The following is a 26838-nucleotide window of genomic DNA, read 5'->3' as shown; positions in this document are numbered from 1 at the left end:
AATATTTCATGAGTCATGTGTAAGAAGATTTAAGGATTGGCTGCCGAAAGAAAAGCTGGAGCTCCTGCTGAATTCAATCAGTGTTATTAAAATTGGACACGTGTCCAAATAATTTGAAGAATTAAAACTTGAACCAACATCACCCTACTCGTTTAGACACTTGTCAATTTTTAATGGGGTTTCAACAAGAGCTTCTACTCTTCTTTCAGTAGTCAATCATTGTTCGTGTAAAAAAGGTGAAGAAAGAGAATGACATGGGGAATGATATCTAGTTGTTCATGTCTGAGGATCCTCTTGTTTTTTTTAATCCCTCTTTATATGAGGTTTAGATGAAGGTTTGAGTTGAACAACAAAAAACATACCTAGATATTCAGGTATGACATACCAAGTTTCAACGTGGAACTCGCCCATTTTTCAGTCCTTGTGTATTAGTTTACACATTTTGATATGTGAAGAATGACAACTAAATATGATGGTTGATGCTTTTGCTAATATAGGTCAGTCTAAGTTATGTGAGAAAGTTTGGATTCATTCCTTGCATGATGATATATGATTTCAACTGTGGTCTATCAACTTGGATATCACTATAGCAGTACGTCAAGAGAATTAAGCATTATCACGTAAAAATATTAAGATTAAAATACATAATAATGCTTTGATTGACTTGAAATGAAACCGTCACAATGATATCATTTATAGGTAAAAAAAGTGAGGATTATCCAAGCATTATTATGCAACCATTAGTGGGCAGCCATAGGGCTGCAATGCAATGTAAAGGGGAAGCTAGCTGGACCAGTTCTGCAGCAGCTACAAACATTAGATTCCTCAGACTTTTCCCTCAGCAATTATCGCCACCACCCCCGTAGTCTTAGATTCCTCTACTACATAATTGCTACACATTTTTTAATACAAAGTTGAAAAAAGTTGCACCTCCCATATACAAACTTTATGAACACTTATTCAAACAATAAAAAATCCACAAGACCCACATCGGGAAGCAAAACCAAAGTATCCAAACTCTTTTACGTTATATAGTTTTGACTGGGTTTTTTGGTTGATGTTAAAGAGATCTACTTTTGGATTGACTCATGCTATAGAGTCAAGATACTTTAATTTCTCACATTTTTTAAAACATGTATTATTACATAATGTATGGTCATGGTAATCATGAACTATATGTTTTATAAAAATACACGATGTGTTGGCTGATGGTTGGTCGATAGCTAGATTCATTATTTAGAATTCAATTACATAGAGTCAAATAACATGGTTGAACCATAAACAATGTGTTGACAAATGGTCTTACTTATACTTTTAACCATGCGTGGAATTATGTAATTTAAGTGCGTGCAGCGGAAGCAAAACCACCTCGGATTCAATAAAGTTGTCTTTGTAAAATTGCAAAGAAAATTGTAATATATTTAAAGTACAATTAACAAAATAAATAAATTGAAATCCAGGTAAGAGAGAGATTAGAAATGAACTGCCAGTCTATCTACCAGTTTAGAAATAGTTCTTTAAACAATGCTGCCAAACACACCTCTGGCAGCATCTGTGACTCAACACATCTTGTGACTAGGTTCTCTCACTCACTCTCTCCCACCATCTTAAAACTCCCCTCTCCCCCCCAACTCTCCTTCCTCCAATTTGTTCCTCATCTTCCACTCCTTTGGTTTTCATCCTGTTGAGAAACTTTCTGCTTTGATAACTCCGTTAAGTACGTTTCAGTTTTAAATTCTGGATCCGCCACTGCTATAAAGGTTTTTTCGCACCTCATTTTTGAGTCTTGGAATCGTCGTTCGACGCACCTCATTTTTCAAATCCTGAATCCGTCGTGGTGACGAAAAATGCAAGACCACATTGGCATTCCTGCTTGCTTCTCCTCAGGTGAGAAGTTAAGTGATGATGCATCAGCTGTGGCTAGGTCAGGCCACAGTGTCTACATGACAGTGTACAGAGCCAAGATAGCCGATCAGAGCCGCTTGATCACGATCACATGGTGCAAAAACCTGCTCCTCCATGGCCTATCGGTGACCATGGAGGGCCCGGATGGAGATCAAACCCAGCAGCACACCCAACACAGCTTCAAAGTTGAGCTCAAGCCATGGTACTTCTGGAGGAAGCAAGGCTCCAAGCGCTTTGTGGTTGATGGGAAGGCAGTGGAGATCTTCTGGGACCTCAAGGCCGCAAAATTCAACGGGGGGACGGAGCCCAAATCAGAGTACTACGTTGCGGTTCTTTGTGACAAGGAAGTTGTTTTGCTTCTTGGTGATCTCAAAAAAGATGCATACAGAAAAACAGGTTTTAGACCTGCCCTCACTGATCCCACTTTGGTTTCTAAAAAAGAGCACATTTTTGGTAAGAAAAAGTTTTCCACAAAAGCTAAGTTTTATGAAAAAGGCAGGCTGCATGAAATTGCAATTGAATGCAAACACAGAGGTGGCGGTGGCGGCGACGGGAGCATTGGGAGTGGAAGTACCCTAAATGGGGTGGAGCCGGAGTTGGAGATTAGGGTTGATGGGCATTTGGTGGTTCATGTGAAGCATCTTCAATGGAAGTTTAGAGGTAATGAGTCCATTCGTATCAACAAGTTGAGAATTGAGGTTTATTGGGATGTCCATGACTGGCTTTTTAGTCCAGGATTAAGGCGTGCATTGTTTATTTTCAAGCCAAGTTTGCCTGCTTCAAGTACATCTCTGTCACCGTTATCGAGAACCTCGTCATCCTCGCCCCCATTTTCTTCATCGGCATCAACTCCATTGTCATCTCAGACTAGTTCTGCATCAGTAGAAGGGATTAATGCAAGTTCTGCTGGTTCATCCGAGTTTTGCTTATTTCTTTATGCCTGGAAGATTGAATGAGAAAATGTATCTATCTCTTGGTAGACTATACTCATCATCACTTACGAAGACATTATTGTGACGGTATTTCAAGTTCGCACAATGATAGTTTCTCAAATTATTCACGCACATAACATGTACATTAACATTTTTACATGACATTATGTGATTGATTTGGAATATGATTGGTTTCATCACCAGAGGAATGAGCTAGGGTGGCAAATGAAATGGGACATCAAGGAATGGGGACAGCATGGGACGGTGAGGATGCAGATTGGATTGATTGTTGGAGAATTGGATTGGAAAAAGAGGTGGAGCGCAAGAGGGAGAGGGGTTGGAGGTTAGTTACAGCTGGGATTGAGCAAATGGGCATGATTGGAGAAAGACAGACAAAATACACATATGAATGCCCAATAAGTTTCCAACCTAGAGAGGCATCTTTCGACATATTATATTTTTTTTATACAAAATTTCTCTTTCCTCTTTCTTGATCTAATCTTGATAATTGAGCAACTTTCTTCTACCAACATGTGTACATGTGAATGTCATGTCTTCAAACTTAATATAAAGAAATATTAGATAATACTAGCAAAAGAACCCGCGCAATACCGCGAGTTTAAAACTTGTTAAACATCAAATATATTAAAATCTAATTATATCCATATCAAAGAAATATCTATTTACATCCTCATATTCCATAAGGTAAAAAGATAAATATATGTAGGATATATCACATATTCAAATCTGTCCACGTCCATACCATCGTCTATTTGCATCCTTATGTGTAATAATGAACAAAAGATAGGTATTTGAAGAATACATTACATAGAAAAAGATGTGGTTTAAGTTGTTCATACAAATACAATCACACAAAAATATATTCATTTTTCATATGACAAGGACAACCAATTTAGAGTTTCGAAACTTAAATAAAAATTCCAATTCTCACCAAGAAAAAAGAGCCGAAGGAATACAATGGGTTTTGAGGAGAGACGAAGTCTTTACCAACTAACAAATGAAGTAAATCATGTTGTTCAATATTTGAGCTTCCAATTTGGTACACTTACATCTTTAATCTCTAACAAAACAAAAAAAAAAAGAAAAGGAAAAACCATTTAGTATACTTCTCATAACATGTTACCCAAATTGCTTCACCGTTCACCTATATCCTCGGTGCTATAAACTTGACTAAAAAACCAGTAAATAAAAGTGGTTAAGCAAAAACCCTCACTTCTCATTACATGAAGAAATTTCTTTACCCTCTAAACCTACTCCCGCTGTGTTACTTTTGTAGTGCATACACGACGAAAACCAAAAAGAAAATGCTGCAAAGGAGAAATTGGAAAATCATACCACCATCAAACATTGCACGGAAGGTATATGAAGAAGCAAGCAGGCAAGTTCTGTGAGCATACCATCTACCTGCAATTGGTCAGTAAACAATAAAAAATTTACAGAGGTCCTTAATGTTAACAATACATCCCACATGCTAATTGAATACTGTGTAATTAAGAAAAAGAAGAGGAACTCACGCTGTGCTTCTTGGAAACTGGCGAGAGAGAACTGGAACTGGGTTGGAAGAATGTACTGGAAGCAAATGGAACACTCCAGCTTTTTCAGCCTCGTAATGAAATAATTTTAACAATTCGGTCAAGTATAAAACCATCTGCCAGTTATGGTTTTGGTAAATTATGTAGAAGCCAAATCTGATAAATAGTCTAACAATAAAGGAAAACCTCACGAAAGATTAAGAATCTTTTTACCTCCGTCAGTGAACAATCTTTTTTACTCCTATGCAAGGCGGTTGAGATTCATGAGTGTATCTGCCCTTCTGAGATGAAAAATATAAGAAAACGTCAGAAAAATAGAAGATCACATTTTTTTATTTTTTTGGTTCCAAATGCAAGAAAAATTAAATCACCTATATAAAAATATTCAAACTTGGTAATGTACCGATTAATTGCAAATTGCAAAACAGTAAAATTCAACACAAAACCAAAATAAAAAGGAGGTATATTAAGTAGGCAAAAGTATTTAAATCATAGGATTTGAGAAATTATAATTTGTAAAATTATCTAACAGAAATTTAAACATTCATTATATCCATATACAATCCTCAATATATGAATCGACCAATCTGTTAGTTTACTCTTATGATCTTTAAAAGCATTCCATAAAACCTAAGGTGTTCATGTTACAACCAAAGTAGGGGTTCAATCATGGATTTGTATTCCTGTTTACAGTTATATTTGCACACATACACCAACCAACACTTCTAAATTCTTCGATCGTCACTTTAGAACTTCTTTTGTTTTTCATGATATACATGCTTCTCGGTTACAATGTGAAAAATTAAAAGCTGCTAATGTAAATTGTTAAAATAATTAAGTAATATCGCAGCTCTCAAATCCATTTAATAGGATACATTAAAAAAAAATTGCAAGCTACCTATTATCGTTGATCAGCAACTTTTTACATATATTATTTTGGTGGCTGCAAAGGCCGATCAACAACCTTTTACAAACTTTTTTTGTTGCGTAACATTCACAATAGTAATATCACATGACGGTTTTATGATCACAAAAATTTCTGCTAGGCCAGCAAACTGTCACAACCTTTGAAAATAACAATTGACAAAAACCTGTTTAGATTCAAAATAAAACTTCAATGACACTCACATGATAAATCTGCCATTAATCTAGTAGCATTCTTGCCATAAAAATAATAATAAAAAAAAAAGAAAAGAAAAGCATTGAGTTGCTTTCCTTCCAATTTAAGTTTACCTACCAAGGGAGAGGTTAAACCAACTATCATCTGAATCCCGAGTCTTTCATCTAGATCCCGAGCACATGCCAAAGCTCTCAGTCATAAAGCTGAAGGCATATCACTGATTGACTCGAGACCTATAAATACCTTGGGCAACATTTTTGACCACTTAGAATGTTGATTTCTCTAATCTGCCTTCAGATGAGAAATGAAGATTTCGGGGGATGAGCATATCAATAATGTAAGAGACTGGACAGAGGGGTCTGATTTCACGGTGGAAAAAAGCAAAACTCCATATACGGATATAAGCTACTCCCAATATAAACTTTTGCGGAAACTATACATAAACTTTCTCAAAGATACAATGTCCGGCTTACATGTATTTAATACAATCATTATCTCAGTTAGATGGTAATTGTAATAAATACATATATTTACATGAACATATTTGACCTTCAGAGGGTGATTGTACTGAATACATATAAGTATTATAGTCAAACCCCAAAATTGGAATTGGTACATACTTCAAATTATTATGAGGAATTTTTTTTTGGACAAAGATAAAATTCATTACCAACAAGGAATAAGTACAATAGAGTCTCAAATACAGGTTAAGCACAAAAGATAAAATGGGCGCAAAAACATAGAAGACAAAACCCAAAGCTAGCCTTGGAGCCCAGCCCACAAAAAAACAACACATAAAAACTCTAATAATATAGGCCTCCTGAAATCAAAGAAGTACGGGGGAAGAAAGATCTCATGTACAACATCGCCCACAAGGACGAACATAGTGAAGGGCCAACAAAGGTGGTGTTGCAAATTCCTGAGCCCAAGCTCTACACAGACTTTCATACATTTGCAACAAATCGCGGTGAAAATAGGCGGCACCTAAATGGAATTGGGGATGGCAGAGAGATGCTAGAGCCAAATGATGGAGATGATGGAGGGGAATGGATCATGGAGGATAGAGGACAAGGAGGATTTGGGATTAGGACTCGAAATGGTAAAATCAAAGGCAGAGAGATGATAGAAAGGATGAAATGGTGAAGGGCAAGAACAAGAAAAATTGCAGGCAACATGAAGAGCGAGGAAAATATGAAAACAAAGACAAATCATGGGATTGTCACCGACCTTAGCCACAATTAAGGCTGGTAGCAACGCGGATCTACGAAAGTGAAGACCACTCACACAACGGTGAGAAAGACTCTCACAAGAGGAGAGAACAATCTTAAGAGGAATTGTGTACTTCAATTTATTAAAAACATTTGTTTCTATATTGAAAAATTGTGGTTATAAAAAGAAACTATTATAACTATCAAAATTAATATGAGAATTGTTATAAACACTTCAAAAATCTCATTTGGCACTCCAAACTTTCTATAATTAGAAAGAAAAATACACTTATGAGGAGTATAGAATGAGATTTTTAGAGTGCTTATAACAGTTCCCATTAATATTTGCCTTTTGATAAAGCATTTTGTCGGTCAACTTTTGCTTACATGACATTGTTATCTTATTTCAACCACAACATTAGCTTTTACATTGACTTCTTAGAATATATGCGTGAATGATAGTAGTGAAAACTTGGTCTTGCGATAATGATATATTAAATGGCTGACCTAATTCTTTAAGAGGGCGTTTGTTTGCCTTTGTTAAAGTTCACTAGACTGGACAAAATTAAGGGTTAGTCCGGTCCCATGTTAGTTCCCAACAAGGATTAGCTTTAGTGATACTAGCTCTCACTCGCCTCGACTAAAGGTAGGACTATCCGGTCTTAGCGAGTACCCCCGACAACCATGAGACTAGCTAAGACCTATTGGAAATGTGCTCTAAAGCCAATTATATGATGATACTTTACGGACATTTCACATGTTAAACTAATCTAGTTTAATTTAAAGGGTAAAGATTATTGCTTAAAGCCGTCTCATATATATATATCATATGCTTAAACGATAAGTCCAGGAATATGTAATTAGGAGAATGTGATCTAAATAAGTTAGATTCATGAGACCATTCTCTTTCGTATGCATATCCTAAACATTCTTGATCATAGGATTGCCAATTGGGCATTGATAGTCTGTTAAGATCAGTACGTGCAATGTCTTCTTTTAGAAAGAGTGACTAGTCTAGAGTCATTGTTGTGACTAACACCAAGACAAGCATGTAGGTGCTCAATAGAGAATGAGTCTACTGAACGCGATCAACAAGGAGTTCTCATACTCATGTCACATGAGAACTCATGGTTGGGATAATGCAAAGTAGTCATTTGACCTGAGGCATCATAGTTGTCTTGTGGTTAGGTCCTTGATCTTTGACTATGTCAAAGTCACTCCGTCAAATGGTGTCCAGAGTATAGTTGGGGTTAAGCCACTTAGTCATGCAGGCAAGTAAATGCACAACAAGGGATCTTTAACCTTCAAACCGTTTTAGGGAGAATACTTCATGATATGATTAAGAATCTCTAGCCAGAGTATGAATGAGATTTAGGAAGTCATTCCAAATCACATTCAAGGTAATCATATAAGTAAAAGAATCACATTGGATAATATACATGAATAAACTATCAAACCAAACAATGTGGTCAAGAGTATTGTATTAGAGAAAAATCATATTGCATTGTAATCCTAAATTGAATAGGTTCTCCACCTCTTCTGATTAGCTTGGGTAGCCATGATATACTGCTAGGTGTCACTCTTGGTTTGTGGAAGCCCTAAAGGTGTATAATCACTAAAGGGAGAATTGAAAGTATGTTCCAATTCACGATCGATTTGAAGAGTTCTAATCGCCCATTACCTCGCTAAAAGGAACATAATGGATCATACACCATGTAAGATAAAGATTGAAGAAACAACGGAGATAAGTAAGGATAATTAAATGGTTTAATTATTTATGGCTTGGATTAATTAATATGTTAATTAATCAAACGAATAAGTTCGTTTTATCTTTTGAGTAATTATTTGACCTCAAGGCCCATTGGGCTTAGAACCGTCAAGCCCATTAACTTAAGTTGTATGACAACTTAATTACTAAAGACTCAAAAGAGCCCAAACAGCCCAAAGCCTTTAGAAGGTTAGCCATTGTAAATGAATGGGTTTTGGTTCTTTTTGTCACTTAAGTGAAGTGACTATAGAGAGGACTTGATAGCCAAAAGTTCATTAGGGTTTTCTAGAGAAAATATGAGAACACAAAGCTCTCTCTGCTCTTAGGAGGCCGGCCACCCTAGAGGAAAATAGCTAGCAATTTTTCTTCCTCTAGGTCACTCATCTCTTTCTCAATGCCCTCCTTGGTGTGGAGACTTAGAGGTTCCCTATTTTGGGAACTTGGAGAATCCATTCCTTCATCCATCCAAGAAGTCATGTAGCCAAGAATATCCACATCCATGGACTCAAGGAGCAAGGAGACTAACCTCATCCAATTCGACGAGGTTTGGTCGAAAAACACGATGGAAAACCTGCAACTCGTCAGAAAAAATGGAGATGTGAGGTTTCGTCGAATAACATAGAGCTAGAGCGAGGGAGAGATGAGAGAGAGAGTGGAATCGAGAGGGAGTTGGACAGAAAAAAGAGAGAGATAGGGACTGGAATTGAGATGTCTAATATGGGAGAAGGAAGGGTGGGACGGAGAAGGGAGAAAAAGAGGGAGAGAAAGAGGGAGAGAGTGATGGTGAAGGAAGGAAAAGAGGGAAAAAAGGATAATAATAAAATATTAATATTTATTAATTAAATAATATAATATTATTTATCCTGCTTTTTAGTCCAACAGTGCACCAAGTGTTTCACTAAGCTAGTCCAGCTTAGTCTATTCTAAGTCAGTCTAGCTCCCTCAGTCTAGTCCGAAATAGTCCAGTGCAACAAATGCACCTTAAGAAAATTGTGCTTCCCCGTTAATTATGTTGATGATAACATCACCACAAATATCCTTCCACCTTCTTCCGCCAGAACACGATCAAGACCCAACCTTGATGGCCAAAGAAAACCATGTTTAAGGCCTGCAAGTTCGGCTTACAGAACTGAATATTATCCTATAGAAACCGCTCCTGCAGCTACGATTTGACCGTACATATTCCACATGCTAAATCCGGAATACTTCAAGCCACTGAGTTTGTGACAAAACCATCAAAACACGTCCAAACTTGCACTACTTAACGCAAACACCTGCTTGATTGGGGCTGGCTTCAAGAAACACCTGCTCCATTTTTGTGGCAATTCTTATATGAATCATATATTATTTTTGTTTTCTGAAATAACAACATATTTTTGTTTTCGTTATTGTGTTTAGTTAAGACTTGTTTTTAACTTTCACGTCTCTGTTATGAATAAAATAGTTTGTCTATAAATATCATTTTATAGTGTTTATTTCACTTTTTTCATAAATGAAGATAACAATTAATCACGAGTGACTAGCACCGTCAACTCTGAAGGGTCATCCTTTTTTTTTTCTTTTCTTTTTTTGAGCATGCTGAAGGGTCATTCTTTAATTCACCTAAAAATGACCCAAATTAATTACAATTATTAAAAATAATCTTCATTATTCTAATCCTTCTCATTGATTTTAGAATCTAATTAAAGAAAAAAAAATGTTAATCTTCTCTTATGCTTGCATAAGCTGTACTGAAGTTTGATCATGGATATAATCTCTTAAATTACTTTGGGAAATCATGAAGCATTTTCGTTGACATTGGATTGAGAAAAGTACACAGTTGTCTAATTTTTTCAATAATTTGTGCATAACATCTTCTGAGTCTCTTGGTTGCACAATTTTGAGGGCAAAAGAGTTGGTTTGAATATGAAATTGGAGGCTTTCTGCCACTTAAACGTGTATGCGCACTATAAAATTTCAATTTAGCAATCATGAATCAGAAAATTTTAAAATTAGTATTTATATGAATGGAGTTTATGAGATCACCGTGCAAACCATAACAATTTTTTATTGGGAAAACAGTAAGAAAATTGAGGTTTCACTATAAAATTAATTAGTAATAGAGGGAGTAGGTTGAGTAGCTTAACGACTTATAAGCACATGAAAAGTCTTTCCTCTCATCAATGTTGTATTCATTCTTAACACGACTCATCACATGTGACGAATTTTCAAACCTAACACTTGCACAACACAACTTGGGTGACGTGAAGCACGTGGGGTCATTGAGCTTTACACGTGTATACAATTAATTGGTAATAAGGAGAGTATGTTGAGTAGCTTAATGATTTATAAACACATGAAATGTCTTTCCTCTCATTAATGTGAGATTCATTCTTAACACGTCTCATCATGTGTGACGAATTTTTAAACCTAACACTTGCACAACATAACTTGGGTGATGTGGAGCACGTGGGGCCATTGGGCTTCACACATGGGACAACTTACTCTTATACTATGAAAAAGTTGAGGTCCCACCATAAAACCAATTGCCTATATAGAGAATAGCTCACCTACTTATAAGCTCTTATAAATGTGAGATTCATTCTCAACATAATTCTATTTATTTCTTAAATTTAATTGCATATATCAACCAAAAGTAACAAAATTAAGTAGAAAAATGTGGATTTTTCATTTCTTAATAGTAATGTTACACTTACCACATATTTTTCATTTCTAATAAAAATAAGATCTATTAATATATATGAGACTCATCTTTATTTAAAACAAAATATAAAAGATGATACAAATATAAAACAAAATATCGGAAGAGGAGCATTTTTTATTTATGAATCTCAACTCTTGTCTCCCACTTACTTGGTGACTCGTATTGTTTGCCCTTTACAAGACATAAAGGACAAAAAAAAATGAATGAACACATTGGGCCACCATGTACCGCATATCTTTTCTTCTCACCTCTTCCCCCACCCCGCCAACACCCACGCAACTAGGAACACATTAAAAAATTCAACCCCCATAAAGTCAACCAATAAACAAAGGGTAAAGTTATAGAGATCAAATTTTTTAAATTAATTTTGCAAACTAAATAATATGGTTATAGATGATTGAATTATTAATTAAGTGTCGATTAACGTACTTGTTTCTTATTGGTGACACATCATTTAGTTTGCAACTTGATTTAAAAAATTTGGTCTCACTAACATTACTCATAAAAAAAAAACCAAACACATCCGGCATAGAAACCTTGAATTTTTAATACTTCTAACACCAAAATATTGGTTCTTATTACTACGGTCTAGTGATATTCTTTTTCACTTGTACCTAAAAGTTCTTAAATCCGATCATCGTAAAAAACGAATTTAAACCATATTATTAATAGCTTATTATAAACACTCTTCTATCATCTTAATATAGATAATATTGTTTTTTTTTTCAGAAGTAAAAAACAAATATACAAGAAAACTCATAACCCCACCCTTTCGGTGCACTTTAGGGCCACTTAAACACTCCCATCAAATATTAAACTATTTTTTCCCTAAATTATCTGCATGTTTTGAATCCCTAATTTGGCCCTTTTGACCTCTTCTGCAAAAACCCAATTTTGAATTTTGGGACTTGTATATAAGGGGACGCAAGTGCCAGTTCATAGCATCCCCTCCAGAATCAGATTCTAAAGTGTTTCTCTCTCTAAAGTTTCAATCTTTTGGGGATTTGCAAGTAAAAGTTCCGAGATGGCATCGCATGGGTTTTTGTTGGCTTCACTTCTTGTGCTCTCTTGCTTTTCCCAAACCTCCTATGGGATTGTCCTCTTTTCTTCTCTCAAGGATAGTCTCCTTGTTACTGCTTCACACACAGAAAACCAGGGTAAACAGACATTTAATTTAAAACTTTTTCCAACTTTCTAGTTCAATATCTTGCTTCCTCAATTGGGTTTCTTTATATTTTCTTGGTAAGCACGAATTTTACAGTTTCCGAATTAGGGAAGGTAAACAAAATTCGATAGGGATATGATTTCCGCACTCCTTTCTTTCTTCTGCACTTCGTCCTTCTCTTGTCTTCGATTTGTTCAATCAAAATACAAAATAGAAGGAGTGCAAAAGATGAAAACGCTGGTGTGAAAATTACTTCTCCAACTTTCTAGTCCAAACTCCTTATTTTGCAACAAGGTTTTCTATATTAATTTTTTGTCAAACCCCTTTTTTCTCTTTTTCAATTTGGTTTTTTTATCTTTTCATTGCAAATTATGATTTTTTTTTTTATAATTTCTATATATATTTTTTTAAATATAACAAAAATACGAAAGAAAAATGATTTATGCACTATTTTTTTTCTATTCACACTCATTTCTTGCACTTTTTTCCATCCACCGGTATAAAGAAAACGGAAGTGTCAAAATTATTACCGAAAATTTCTAACTTTCTAATCCATAGTAGGGATAATGCTAAAAAGATTAAATTTGTAATCAAAGTTTTGGAAATTAACGATTATAGAAGTTGATGATTGGTTTATTACTTAAACGTTGATAAACGTACTTATTTTTATTAATGATACATTAGTTAGTTTGAAAATTTAGTTTCCTAACATTACCCTTTTTCAAATTTTGCTAAATTTTCCATTTTCTAGTCCAAAATCTTCTTTTTCCAATTTAGTTAATGAATTTTACACTTCCCAAAGCTCACATAAACACGTACACAAAAAGTCTCTAACTTTCGACTCCAAAACCCTAACTTCCCAACTGCGTTTTCTTTAATTTTTCATTTTAATTAACAAGGTAATCTAAAATTAGATTCTTAATCCATGATAATTTTTTTTGCAGTTCTGAAAGCCGGGATAGACAAGCTCACCGTTTCATGGGGTCTAAACCAGAGCTACGAAGCCGGCACCGACTCAACCTTCAAGACCATCAAGGTCAACTTATGCTTCGCGCAAGTGAGCCAAGTCGACCGCGGGTGGAGGAAGACCGTCGACAACCTCGCCAAGGACAAGACATGCCTGGTCAAGATCGTCGAAAGGCCGTACACCAGCAGCAAGTCCAACGACAGCTTCGACTGGATCATCGAGCGCGACGTGCCGGGCGCCACCTACTTCGTACGCGCCTACGCTTTCGACGCCGCCGGTCAGCAGGTGGCGTACGGTCAGACTACCGACGCTAAGAAGACCGCCAACTTGTTTGTGGTCGAGGGAATCACCGGGCGCCACCTGTCGCTTGACATTACGTCGGTTGCCTTCAGTGCTTTCTCGGTTTTGTCCCTGGCTTGTTTCTTTATTGCTGAGAAGAGAAGGGCAAAGTCGTCATAAAAGTAATATGCAGTGGTCAAGTTGGTCAAATGCTGGATTATAATTTGCATGTTTTTGAGTTTATTTTCTCTTTTTTCTTTTTTTTTTTAATTTAAAGAAAAAAAAAGTATGTTAGAGTGACAAATGGTAATGTTTACTTACTTGAAAAAAAAAAGTGACTGTACGTTTTGATGCAAACGTTCTTGAACAATTGAGTTACAAGTCACATTTTTATCAGAACTGACTAAAATTATGAAAGCTTTGATATTTGACGTGTGTTAGTCTCACTCGTTTGCAAAGTGTGCAAGATTGGACGTGCCTATTAACCTGCACTTTCTATGTCTACTTGGAATGGATGAACATAGTGAAAACTAGTATGAAACTATTTAGTCATAGGTCAGCTAGAAGAAATTTGTGTTAAGAGTATTTGTCCTTACACCCGAGGGACGAGACCGAGGTCCTATGTTCGATTCACCTCTCCCACAACATAGCTTGTATCAAAATCACAACAAAAGTTCAGCTGGTTTTCAGGGAACAGACCAAGTTTTTGCAGAGCACAAATGCAAAGCAACAACACAGGTAATAACGGTCAAATAGTGAATTTGTATATAACGTTCCCCATAGGAGTACAGATTACAGAACATGAGAAGCTTGCCTACTCTCCCAAAACAATGCAGCGGGAAGAGAACTATGAGCTTTATGCGTGTAACCATTGTCGATAATCACACATCTCCAATTAACATACACAAAATTCAGATGAAATAGTTACCAACTTCTTGATGCCGTTTATCTTGTACGTCTGCTTGAGGAATGAATCGCATGTCTGTGCTCGCCATTCGGTCAGTACCAGTAAGTGAAAGCTTACCATCATAAACATCTATGTATCCATAAGCATTTGTCCCGGGGATGGAGATTTAGAAGGCAAAACTCGGGAAGAATCTCAAATTCCTTGATTGCGGGATTGAATATAAAAGTCGATGGTTATTATAAATTCCATTCCTGTAGATCTCTAAACTCTGAACTATGCTGTGTGTAATTAAACCAGTTAAACTGCAAGACCGTCACGTATGAAAAAGAAATTGAGGAAATGATGCAACAAAGGTTTGGAAACGAATACTTTGCTTGAAGAAAATGCCTCCCTCAGGATTCAGAATCTTGCTTGCAGTCCAAGGTTGCTATCATCTGGGCTAAAGCTTTCACTTAATTTAACAGCACCGAGTTTCCGTCACCAGACGGATGAATGATCTGGGAAATAAGCTTCTCCGGCAGCTTTTTAGAGGCCTGCAAAGGATGTCCACAAAAAGATGAATCCAAAATCTCAAGAAGCTACTTATGTATGGTGTAAGATGTTTACTGTCCTGAGAAACTAACCTGGAAGTGCCTCATGTGCAGTATTGGTTCGCACCCAACATCCGCAACTGACTTTCCATTCGGAGTTTGCAGCTTGAAACGGCCCGCTTCATATGTGGAAAGGGTATTATTTGTCTCATCGGGCAGGTGGTGGCAAACTTTCAGGAGGGAGGTGAGAGAATTCATCTGGTATTTTACATTGAAGACTGCGTGAGAAACCTTAGCTCAAGCATGTCCTAATCAACAACTTGAATATATTTAATTATCTCTACTGATTTAATTTGTAATAAGAATCGCCAAGACAAACTATTACAGAAGAAAACCCGGTATAAACTATTCTTGCAACCATTAAGGGTGAAACTAACGATTTAGGTACTTTTCTGAGAATATCCTTGATTCGTGCCTATACTTTCCAAAATTATTATCAGATATCATGCTCGAAAACATTTGGGATGTGTCAAACCTAGGTAAATTATCAAAATCAAACTCAAAAAAGGAAACGCTGACCTTCATGTATGGACACGATGCACAGCCGCCATTGATGGAACATCCCTCCCCACTGGAAACTCCAGGTATGACAGGTAGTATGACATCACCTACTTTTACAGAGTCAAGGCCCGGGGAAGAACTTGACGTTGTCATTGAGTCTGATGAAACTGGAAATACAATTTCTACATTAATTTCTGCTCCTCCAGACCTCGCAGAACCTAACAAACTACGAACTGCTGCTACAATTGAAGTCACCATTCCGGATTCTGTTCCTAACACAAACTGAAGGTGCTCATTGACATTTCTATCCAAAGCCTCTTGAATCCTCAGTTTTATGAAATCTAGTATGTTCTGGGTAGAACCCACAACCCCCATTCCTCTTCTCTTTGCTTCCATTGCCAAAGAAAACATTTCTCCGGGGACCTCAAAATGAGCAGTTAGATAAGCGTCACAGTACATTTCTTTTATCCTGTCGACAACTTCATTTCCAAATAAATGGTGTACTATGCATGTCCCATCCTGATACAAGAAATTTGCATCATCAGCGATAAATAAGCAGCAAGAGGACCACAGTCAGAAAATGCAAGGAAAACTGCAGAAAGAAAATTTCCGACGCTATCCTTGAGTTAAATTGAAAGGAATTTATGAATAGCTCTCCAGAAAGCCATAAAAGTAGACTTACCAGAAAATAATGAAGGCGAGGTAGCAAAGATACGATTGAGTCTCTATTATGTTTTGGATGTATCTCAGCAATTTCTTCATCAGTCATCTTAGTCATCTGGTGAAGTAATTCTCGAATATTTGCACCCATGTAAGAATCAGGCCCGTACCATATGTTTGCATCTGGAACTTGAACAAAAGCCTGTATAAGACGAGGAACTAGATGTTATTACAATAGCCAGAAGAAAGAAAATGAGTACCAGTTGATTTTGTGGACATTGCGGAATTTCAATATGATTAAGATAAAGGTTTTAATTCCAGTAACCTGCAAAATGGTTTGGACAACATTTGAAGATGTACATGTAATTGTTGGCACAATCTCATGGGCGTATGCTTTTGTCTCTAGAGAAGTATTAATGTACACAACATGCAACGAATGAGGAGACCTAGAAGCTGCCTCAAGATAGCCCATATACGAAGGGCTAGATGCAGCATCTGCCAAAGAACATCCAATTCGTTCATTTGACATCCTGTACACACCAACCTGCAATCAAAGTATATGAAAAAATGAATATATTATCAACTGCTTCACCAGTTTGCGGCACCAAACCAACATCTCATTAACTCTACTACAATAATTTTCCAACGAACCTTTGAGATATCAAGCCATTCAATCGTAAACGCCCTAGTCAAAACCAACTTAACAAGTCCAACACATATTTTGCATTTCTTACTAAAACATGAATGGAAGCAAAGAAGCTACCTTTTCAAATCCAGCCTGATCAAGTATAGCTCGTACATTTTCCGACATAAAATCAACACCCAAGACTGTAATGTATTGGCAACCAGCTTTCGCCATGTTCACAGCGGAATCCGCCATGACTAAAGAATCAGATATATGGATGTGAGGCCAATGTTTCTGTGCAGCAGTTAGAATACCTTGAACCTCTGGGTCCATGTAAAAATGTGCAACAACCCCAATTTTCTTTTCCTTCAACACATTAAAAAGTTCCACAACCTTCGATTCATCAGGAGACAAGTACCTCGCCTGCAATTTAATATACAAATCAAACTTGGAATCTAATACAAATGATTGAGGGCCTCTTTTGAACTGCTTTCCGAACCGCTAAAAGTGATTTATGACAACCAAAAACGCTTCTGACTACATTTAGCTATTGGGTCATAAAACCATTTTCTACATAAGCACTTTGAAGTGCTTTTACAGGGAGCATTTAATATTTTAACACAAATTTCGGAACTTTTCTAATAAAGCACTTCTAACAGGCAATATAATCATATAAATCAACCAGAAACACAATCCATTATGCTAACCTGGGCCTCAGCGAAGCTGCCTTTTGCCTGAATTCCCTCGGCGGTGACGACGAGCGACGGGAAAGGCTCGAACGGCGGCGTACCCTGCCGCTGGGCTACCAAAGCCTTAGTCTTTTTCTGCATACTGACCAGCACATTATGCCACGTGTTAATCCTAGACCTCTGCGCGCCCGGCAATCCCACATTGAGTGACGACAAGTCGTCGGTCTTGACCCGCAACACATCCTCCGGCGACGTGCCGTCGAGCACCGAAACCAGGCAGGAGCAGAAGCCCCTGGTGATCTCGGAATCGCTGTCAGCCGCGAATCTCATCTTGCCCTCCTCGTCCATCTCGGCCTGCAGCCACACCCGGGCCGTGCAGCCCATGACCCGGTTCGAATCAACCCGACCCAAATCATCAAACGGAGGGAGGAGAGCCGCGTAGTGCAACAGACGTTTAACTCTGTCGATCGGCTCAGGGAGAGATTGGAACTCGGAGATCAAAGTTTGGAGCTTTAAGGGGACGAGCTCGGAGGTTTGGGAGGAGAGGGTGAGGGCGGAGCAGGAGAAGGGGGAGGTTGAGCCAGGGTTTTGGGGAGGCGGCGGCGGATGCTTTAATGGGTTGGGATTGGAAGACAGCGGCGTTTGGATGCATTTGAGGGATTTGAAGGGTGTGGGCTGGGGAGGTGGCCGGAAAGTGCTGAACTTGAAAGGGAGTGACTTTTTGGGCTTGAAAGAAGCGGAGGAGGAGGAGGAGGAAGAGGAGGAGGAGACTCTGAGCGCCATGGTTGTTGCAGAGGAAGCATCCATTGGGAAGGGAAGAGAGAGAGAGAGAGAGAGAGAGAGATTAGTGGTGGAGGCTTTGATTAGTGGTGGAGGCAGAGGGGCAGAAACCAGAGGCTTTAAATGGATGTTGCTGCTCCAATGAAGTCTGCCATAACATTGAAAATTTAAGTGAAAAGGGGAATTTAGGCACCAAGGTCCAAGAAGGCAAGAACCCAGCAAGTTCCCTACCAATATATATGAAACTACGCGCCAATTTATTAAAATAAGGATAAATAATAGGACATAGCAGCCCATCCTTTCGAAATGTTGGGCCCACAACATCTCCATGGACGACAATTCTGGAGTTGGGAAGTGGACTCATCAGTTTCAGAATGACCAATTAAAGGGTATCCGCGTAGAACGTTATTTTCATAAAACGAGTTGACTGCAATTGTAATGTTTTATACGAATAATACAGGTTATATATGATTACGTTTCATGCCATGTGGTATATGTAGTCTTATTATGCAATATTTATTATTGGCACATAATACTACGATAACAGAATGTACTTGTGCTATAAAAGTTTCTCGCCAGTAAGGTAGGTCTCACGAAGTGGATCTGCAGGTGGTGTTTGGGTTTAATAATATCAATGAGAATTGAAAGGCGAAACAAATAATAGGAGTGCTTAAAAAGACAACAAGAGTGAAAATAATTTCTTTGTTTAACGAGTTGTATCATTTCGTGTTCAAGTTCAAACATAAGATTGACTTTTACACTTCTTTTTTAGATTTTTCTTATTGTTATGTTCTTTTTTTCAGATGTTTTCTTGTTTTTATGTTTTTTGTAGTACTAATTTCGAGTAATTTTGACGAATTAATTCATACTAACATGTATTTAATATAATCTTTATCTCACGATCAAATTAAGATTGTGCAACTGACATTGTCCACATGTGTTTGATGACTTGAATACAAGTTTATCCGATATAGATGGACATATCGACCCTTAAAACTAGTTAGATAAACATCAATCCAAAAGAATATGGGTAGCGTCAAATCACGCTCGACAATTAGTTGATTGGTATGAACTCCACACCGATCAATATCTCTTTTTTAAGGATAAAAGAAAATTAAAAAAAAAATCTAAGTGAGAGTCTCCACGAATTATGTGTCACTTTACAGTTTAACATTAATTTTCGTACCAATATCATATAAAAAATATAAGAACATCTTCAAAGGAAATGTCAAAACTGACATATAGACATACACCAGTAAAAAATCGCAGCAAACTCTGTCCAACCGAGCATTCAGTTTCTTAGGTAACGCTAAGTCAATTGACGGCAAAACCTTCTGCCCTCAAATGAGGGAGCAGTAGATTGTCGATTGAAGAGCCAGGTCAGTAAACTTATATTGATCATTGATTCAACTAGAGGGACTCCAATATGACAGCAATGTCAAATTTATTTATTGAATTTTTTAATGAATGTGATGTAATATATAATAAATGTTATTGCGTATTCAAATATTTGGAGCAAAAAATTATACAAAATGTCAAATTGCAACATAAGACATCAAATATCATTTTGATGTTTAAAATTTGATATCTTCTTTTAAGATGCTTTTAATCATAGAATCTCACTTTAAGGAATCTTTTTATCATTTCTTAGAAAAAATAATACAGGTTGATGCACTTTTTCCCAATTGTCGTGGTGTAAGTGATGCAACATTTCCTATCATTGACCACCAAATCATGAATAATTTCGACCAAACAATTTAGACTTTGAATTTTTGGTGACAAGTATTCTTCCCTCCACTACAAAATCGAAGAATTATGTGGCTTGTATGCAATTTCTTGGCTCTTTGCACACAAGAAAAGTAGGAAAGTATATTGTACATGTAGCCAAAGGTGGAAGAAGTGGAAAAGTTCGTGATATACAAGTAACGAAAGTCACATCGTGCCCCACATCAAATGCACTTTTCTTACCCTTTGTATTTTGAAAAATGATCATCTTCGGATCCACTTTGTGAAGATCTTAAGGATTTCTACATTTTAACCGTTTATCGTATATTGTACGATTAATTTTCGTCATATACTATTTGTGTTTAATTTTAAATAAAAAAGTCAAATAATTTCTGACTGTCTGCTACACGATAAATGACTAAGATGTGGGGATCTAAGTGGATTCGGATGGGATCCAATTCCTTTTATTTTAGGAAAACTAAGGAAAATAACTTGAAAACTTTGAGTTTTAATCAAAATGACAAATATATGCTGTAAGTGAATAGTACCAAGAGTGACTTTTTAGAGTAAAAATGTCATTTTCGTAAAAAAGTGAACAATACCGAAAGTATTTCGTTAAAATTCTTTTTATTTTGTCAAAAGACAGAAAAAATTGGTGGAGGTAGATTTGGGCTCTTCCTCTTTTAGTATAAAGGACCGAATAGGAAAAGGGGTGTGATATCCACACACCCCATTCTACTTCTCACACACCTTTTTAATTTTCGGCCGTCGGATCGGATGAATTGAAGAAGATCAACAGATATAAATTATCAAAGGGTGTGTGAGAAGTAAAATGGGGTGTGTGGATAGCACACCCCTAGGAAAAATTCTTGTATACAGTATATTATCAATCTATAATTTAGTTAGAATTGTTGTCACTATGTTGCTTTGTCTGTGTTTATTTGTTGGTTTTATTTTAATTGCATGTATCTAGACAATTGAATTTTGGTCATTTATCACGCTCATCATTGAGTATTTGGAAGATAACAATATTCCTCTTCATTTTTATGTTCGGAAAGAGATTATAAGAAAGACCTAAAAAGATTTGAAAAAAAAGACACGAAGTACTTTGAGGTTTTAGGCCGGTTGGAGAAAACAGTTCACGAGTCCTCATAACCTCTGTGGCAAATTCTGCAGACGAAACCACATGAGTCGGAGCATGGCCCGAGTGCATGAGCCGCAGAGGGCCATATTTTCTAGACAGCTCGAAGAGAGCGGTAGGGTAGTGTGCCCTTGCTGGTAAAGCTTCCAAATTACCGGAAGCTTTGGCGGGGATGAGGGTAAGTGAAGTTTGCCAGCTGATTTAGTGAATGTCAACAGAACAAATGTGGTACCAATACGCTTGTTTCCTCTGCTTCTGATTAACGACGATTCGGTCCATTGCCGCCGGATTCGACATTTTTTAGGGTGTAAAAATCGTATTCCCTGTAATCGGTGCATGCTCAGCCAAGCATTAGTTAATCAGGGTGTAAGGGCTGGTTTAGTATTATTGTGTTTTGAAAAAAAATTGTTTCTACTGTGCTGTGAGAATAAGCAGCTGTGAAATAAAGTAGCTAAGTATTTGGTAAACTTTTTTGTAAAAGTGCTTTTGAAAAAAAAAGCAGTATTATAGTGTTTGATAAACTTTTATGTAAAACAGATGTGAAAAAAAACTGGTTTTTCAAAGCTGGGGTTTCAGCTTTGTGTTTTTTGCTTTTTTTTTTCACTCAAAACTGTGAAAAAAAGTTGAAACTAAATGTTTACCAAACCAGGCTAAGCCTACCTAACAAATTTTGCAGAAGCAAGCAAAGATGATGCCAAATTGACAAAGAGAGTACGAAATCAAGAACATGAGTTAGTTTATGGATCAACCTAGCCGTCTTGGTTACCTTGTTTATCCCTGCTGAAGCAAGCATGTACTAGTTCCACTGTTTATTCTGCTAGTTCAACTTAGCTTAGCTATATATATCTGCTACCAATGTACTGGTTTTTTAGTTAGGTTTCGTTGGTACTGTTCTTCAACTACCAGTCGTACCGCTTCATTGCTTCATTGCTCCTTTTGTTTTTCAAAAGTTAAAGGAGGAGTTAAGGCTACTCTCACTGCCACCGTCAGGGCAATAACCACAACCTTAAGCCGTAATAACCACAACCTTAAGCCGTAAAAACTTACGTCTGCCACCGCTTCATCGCTCCTTCCATTTTCCATACCTATCCTTTTTTTTTTAAGATGTTTCAAGAGAAAACTAAAACTAATTACATAATTCTCAAATATTCAAAGCGAATGACGACAACTGTAATAAGTTTTATTATCAAAAACTATGTTTCTGCTACAATTTCTACACGGTCACATTACGTCCCATAGAGGATTACAACATTGTCAAGTGCAGAATTGCTAATGCATATTTAGGCGCAGCAGAAACAACCAACAAAACTAATAAAAAGCATATATAAGAACGACAGATCTCGATGGAGGGATCAAGGGTTGTATGGGACCGGGATAAGGTTAAGAGGAGCTTTCTTGTGGACTGTGAGTCCGTAAACTTCATCGGTGTCCATGGTCTCGGCCAATTCCTTACCACCACTAGGCAGTTTCCAATCAAACCAATACAGAAGGTTGGAAAGCACATATTCAGCAGAAGCAACCCCAAAGCCGAGTCCAGGGCACACCCTTCTCCCAGCACCGAACGGGATGAGTTCAAACTCCTGACCCACGAAACCAACGTTCTTCTCCTCGAACCTCTCGGGGTAAAACTCATCGGGGTTGTCCCAGACTTTGGGGTCCCTTTGTACCGAGTATGCGCTCACAAACACCTGTGTTTTCGCAGGGATGTTGTAGGGTCCCAATTTCACGTCTGTACTTGTTTCGCGAGGAAGTAAAAGAGGCGCCGGAGGATGAACTCTCATATTTTCTTTGATGCAACATATCATGTAGGTCATTTGGGGGATGTCAACATTCTCATCTACAAATCCCTTGTTCCCCACCACCCTTCTTACCTCTTCCTGGACTTTCTTCATCACGCGTGGATTCTTCGCAAGCTCTGTCATCAACCATATCATGGCAGTCCAACTAGTATCACTTCCTCCAACAAACATGTCCTGAAATCGTAAAATTAAGAATCCAAGTCAATCTTCAGCTATATATATACAAACATATATGTATATAATCAATGTTAGAGACAGTGAGTGAGTGAGTGAGAGCTATGGAGGGGGATATATACGGACCTGCAGAAGTGCTTTGAGGTGGTCACTTTTGAGCTCGAAGTCGTTGCCATCCTTTTGAACTTGGAGGAGAATATCCACGAAGTCCTTCTTGCGAGGCTTGCCTTCTTTCTCTGCCGCCTGATGTTCGGCAATCAACTTGTCGAAAAACCTATCAAACTCGGACCAAATCGATGTCAAATGTTTAATGTGGCCTCTAGCACGGTCGAGCCAATTCATCCTCGGACCAAAGTAATCCGTAAAACTGAAACTCACGAGTTGGCACATCAAATCTTTTGTCACCTCTCCAAACCACTTGTTCTCCTCGCCCTCAAACTTCTGTCCGAGAATACACCTGCAGATAATGTTGTTGGAGGTTGCCACCAGCAGATCACTCAGAACAATAGGACCCCCGCCATTGAGGCTCGACGCTTCGCGAATCTTCTCGACCAACTCCGAAACCTCTTCCACCCTCGCGTACTGAAACTGTGACACCCTCTTAAGACTCAGAAGCTCAAGAACACATATTTTCCGAACTTGCCTCCAGTACTCTCCGTAAGGAGCAAACGCGATATCATGAGCGTCATAGAACAATATTCCCGGAGCAGTGGCTTTTGGCCGGCTGCAGAAAGCAATGTCCTGCGTCTTCATCACCTCCTTGGCCATCTCTGCAGATGAAACGATCAAAGTCGGAACTTTCCCAAGGTGCACTAGCATTAAATCGCCATACTTTTTCGAGAGAGCATGGAGAGATTGGTGTGGGAATTTGCCTAACCGGTGAAGGTTTCCAATCAATGGCAACCTTGGTGGGGAAGGTGGTAACTTGAGTTTTCGTTTCTCATCGCCAATGGACGATGATTTAGTAAGAGAAAACAGAATGAATGCAGAAAGTATGATAAGAGGAAGAAGAAAGACATTCTTCTGCAGCTGCTCAAACACAAGTGCTAGAATAGCCATTGCTGTTCTAGCTCTTGTTGCTGGGTTTGTCTGAATACTTAAACTTCCGGGTTTTGCTGGGTTTATATAGGACACAAATCTCTAGAACTTCCACGACAAAATTAATAATCATTGCTTAGAAGTAGTTGGATTTCCCACGTCTACACCCCCATCTGATCTTCTTCCATTTCTTTTCCATGGATCATATGGATCCGAAATCCAGTAAAAAAAATAAATACGAATTCACATGTGCACAAGTTCTTTGGAAAGTGGAAAGAGGAAACAAAAAGCAAGGAACCTGAAAAACTGCCGAGAAAAGCACTCAAAAAAGCAAGCAAGGCATGCAGAGGTGCATGGAAAGCATCCTCCCTCCATATGTTTGTCATGTTTCATACATGGTTGTAAGTAATAAAGTATCATCATCATGATGCATTTACTATAGGGTCCACAGAATCTAGATTTTATGCAAATTTTATACTTGGACTATTGTCTACTAAGATTGCATCAGCATTAGTGTCAGTCTGACTTTGAAAAGAGGTTACTTTCAACCCCTTTTAAGTATATATATAACGAGTAACACTAGGTGATTAATTTCTAAGATCAAATTTGTAAATTATATAGTGTATTACTAGTAATAAATAAGCATGTTAATCAATATTTAAATAATAATTCAATTATCAACAATCATGTTATATGGTTTACAAAATTTGATCTAAAAAATAAAATTTTCTGCATTTCACTATATATACTCACTTTAAGTATACATAGCATGTAATATTTAACATATGAATTATAAGATATCTTTATAACAATATAAGGATAAGGTTAAATATTAATATAAAACAATAAATAATATGTACAAACATTAATCAAGTGGAATATATTTTCCACCAATGTGACATTATTTTACTGTATTCATTCTCTTTATCATCATTTAGAGATCATATGAAGAGAAATTCATTTGGCTTGGAGCCTGTTTAGTCATCCATATGAATAAAATAAATTGACAGTTTATCGTGATGATGCCACTTGTTACCAAAACTGTCGATGGTTCATCACACACATATGACAAAAGGGTCTCTAAATCAAATGAATTCTTTTACAAATGATTTTCATTCAACAATAACAAGAATCAACCGATCTAATTATGATGTTTATATGATAAAATGATGAGATTCAAGCTTGCTTGTGTGCACGTGCTTGTTGTAAGTAGATGTAGATGTAAGGGTGACTAAGGAACCGACCTAAAATACATTGTATTTGTCTTGTTAGGGAGGAAAGAGAGTTATCAAATAAAAGAGGTCATCCTCCCTAGAAAGGAGGGATTGTATCTTTATATTTTCCTATTCTATCAACTATTAGGATTGCATTGATGATTTGCATCCACACAAAGGGACCACCTTGTGTGTGTATTAAAATTTGGGGTTTTTGAACATTAAAAGATTAAAATTAAAAAAAAAACCTGATGCTAGATTAAATATTCAATTTAATCCCTTGAGTGTACTTTTATCAAAATTTACATTCAATTTTTCTTATTTAATGTGTATTTTTATTTAATCTCTCCATATTAAATTTTAATTTTATTAATATGCACATATTTAATTTTTTTTAATTAGAAATGAACGTAAATGAGAAAATATTAAAAAAAATTTGTGATACAAAAATATATAGATACATAAGTGTACAGAAATGATTGTGCCAAAATATATAAAATTGACTTTTTTGTACCAAAATATTTGTACCTATATGATTGTACCAAAATATATTATAATGAACCTAAATGTATGTACTGAAATGTATTATATTGAATTAATGTACCTAAATGTCAATACCGAAATGTATGTACCAAAATGTACGAACGTAAATGTCAATACCGAAAATGTATGTACCTAAATATCAATACCAAAATGTATGTACCTAAATGTATTTACCGAAATAATAATTGAATTAATGTACCTAAAAGTCAATACTCAAATGTGTGTATCAAAGTGTACGTAAGAAATGCATTATATTGAATCAATGTAACTACATGTTTGTACCGATAGATATACCAAAGTATTCAAATGTATTAATGTACCTAAATGAAGAACATACAAAATTGTTATCGGAATATATATTATAAAAAATTTAGTTGCCTAAATGTAGACATTAAAATATATTATGACGAATGAAATAAAAAATTAAATTTAAATTTAATTAATACATTAAAATAAAAAGAAAAAGATAAAATGAAACATAAAAATACAACTAATAAATGATATGATTAAATGTGCTAGGGACTAAAATTGGATTTTAATCTTACATATGGTTATAATCTAAAGTTCATCTTTTTTAGGGATTAAAATGAAGTTTTCTATTAAAATTTTCATATCTCAGATACTTAGAAGGTAGCTAAGGAGATTCTCTCAAAATGAGATTTTTCATGAACTCTCTATCATCTCATAATTTAACGTCAATTTTTAAGTTAAAAATATAAATATTGTGTCAAAAATATAAAATAACAAAAAATTCATGAAGAATTCCGCTTTTGAAAAAGTTTCCTAAGCATTTCTCTTTCTAGTATGTGAATTTGTAGGAGGGAAATGCCTTAGCTAGCATCCCTATATTT

The 26838-nt window shown here is 36.6% G+C and overlaps 4 protein-coding genes and 2 long non-coding RNA genes across 6 annotated transcripts in view; 3 read left to right on the top strand and 3 right to left on the bottom strand.

Moving 5' to 3' along the window:
* LOC126626023 (uncharacterized) overlaps positions 1-5552 on the top strand; it is a 53910-nt gene extending 48358 nt beyond the window's left edge. Inside the window, exon 2 of the long non-coding RNA XR_007624561.1 lies at positions 5342-5552. This is a non-coding gene — a long non-coding RNA (uncharacterized LOC126626023). The remainder of the gene's footprint in view (positions 1-5341) is intronic.
* On the top strand, positions 1574-2776 carry LOC126626018 (uncharacterized). Its single transcript, XM_050295179.1, has 2 exons — positions 1574-2565; positions 2670-2776. Exons 1-2 carry the CDS (start codon positions 1848-1850, stop codon positions 2774-2776), a joined length of 825 nt encoding a protein of 274 aa, XP_050151136.1. The 5' UTR covers positions 1574-1847.
* LOC126626022 (uncharacterized) lies at positions 3857-4891 on the bottom strand. The gene is made up of 2 exons (XR_007624560.1): positions 4604-4891; positions 3857-4262 (listed from the first exon to the last, which is right to left on the bottom strand). It is a non-coding gene; the product is annotated as an uncharacterized LOC126626022 (long non-coding RNA).
* Positions 5553-12120: 6568 nt separating the features above from the next.
* On the top strand, positions 12121-14032 carry LOC126626794 (high-affinity nitrate transporter 3.2-like). Its single transcript, XM_050296190.1, has 2 exons — positions 12121-12347; positions 13300-14032. The coding sequence occupies exons 1-2, from the start codon at positions 12215-12217 to the stop codon at positions 13779-13781; spliced, it is 615 nt and encodes a 204-aa protein (XP_050152147.1). The 5' UTR covers positions 12121-12214; the 3' UTR covers positions 13782-14032.
* Positions 14033-14343: 311 nt separating this feature from the next.
* On the bottom strand, positions 14344-18578 carry LOC126626793 (quinolinate synthase, chloroplastic-like). The gene is made up of 7 exons (XM_050296189.1): positions 17592-18578; positions 17023-17307; positions 16585-16803; positions 16282-16461; positions 15618-16118; positions 15132-15296; positions 14344-15041 (listed from the first exon to the last, which is right to left on the bottom strand). The coding sequence occupies exons 1-7, from the start codon at positions 18378-18380 to the stop codon at positions 14961-14963; spliced, it is 2220 nt and encodes a 739-aa protein (XP_050152146.1). The 5' UTR covers positions 18381-18578; the 3' UTR covers positions 14344-14960.
* Positions 18579-22378: 3800 nt separating this feature from the next.
* Positions 22379-25496, bottom strand: LOC126627311 (phenylacetaldehyde oxime monooxygenase CYP71AN24-like). Its single transcript, XM_050296768.1, has 2 exons — positions 23319-25496; positions 22379-23192 (listed from the first exon to the last, which is right to left on the bottom strand). Exons 1-2 carry the CDS (start codon positions 24249-24251, stop codon positions 22572-22574), a joined length of 1554 nt encoding a protein of 517 aa, XP_050152725.1. The 5' UTR covers positions 24252-25496; the 3' UTR covers positions 22379-22571.
* Between the last annotated feature and the right edge of the window lie 1342 nt (positions 25497-26838).

The sequence above is a fragment of the Malus sylvestris genome, chromosome 6 (assembly GCF_916048215.2).
Source record: "Malus sylvestris chromosome 6, drMalSylv7.2, whole genome shotgun sequence".
Lineage (NCBI taxonomy): Eukaryota > Viridiplantae > Streptophyta > Magnoliopsida > Rosales > Rosaceae > Malus > Malus sylvestris.
This window is presented reverse-complemented; position numbering and strand designations above follow the sequence as displayed.

Excerpts from the sequence above, each read along its gene's own strand:
- LOC126626018 (XM_050295179.1), top strand. The coding sequence starts at position 1,848 with ATGCAAGACCACATTGGCATTCCTGCTTGCTTCTCCTCAGGTGAGAAG. Across the intron at positions 2,566-2,669 it reads TCTTCAATGGAAGTTTAGAG|CCAAGTTTGCCTGCTTCAAG; the intron begins GTAATGAGTCCA and ends TTTATTTTCAAG.
- LOC126627311 (XM_050296768.1), bottom strand. The coding sequence starts at position 24,251 with ATGGCTATTCTAGCACTTGTGTTTGAGCAGCTGCAGAAGAATGTCTTT. Across the intron at positions 23,193-23,318 it reads ACCTCAAAGCACTTCTGCAG|GACATGTTTGTTGGAGGAAG; the intron begins GTCCGTATATAT and ends TTACGATTTCAG.
- LOC126626794 (XM_050296190.1), top strand. The coding sequence starts at position 12,215 with ATGGCATCGCATGGGTTTTTGTTGGCTTCACTTCTTGTGCTCTCTTGC. Across the intron at positions 12,348-13,299 it reads TTCACACACAGAAAACCAGG|TTCTGAAAGCCGGGATAGAC; the intron begins GTAAACAGACAT and ends TTTTTTTTGCAG.
- LOC126626793 (XM_050296189.1), bottom strand. The coding sequence starts at position 18,380 with ATGGATGCTTCCTCTGCAACAACCATGGCGCTCAGAGTCTCCTCCTCC. Across the intron at positions 17,308-17,591 it reads GCAGCTTCGCTGAGGCCCAG|GCGAGGTACTTGTCTCCTGA; the intron begins GTTAGCATAATG and ends ATTAAATTGCAG. Across the intron at positions 16,462-16,584 it reads TTGTCCAAACCATTTTGCAG|GCTTTTGTTCAAGTTCCAGA; the intron begins GTTACTGGAATT and ends CGTCTTATACAG.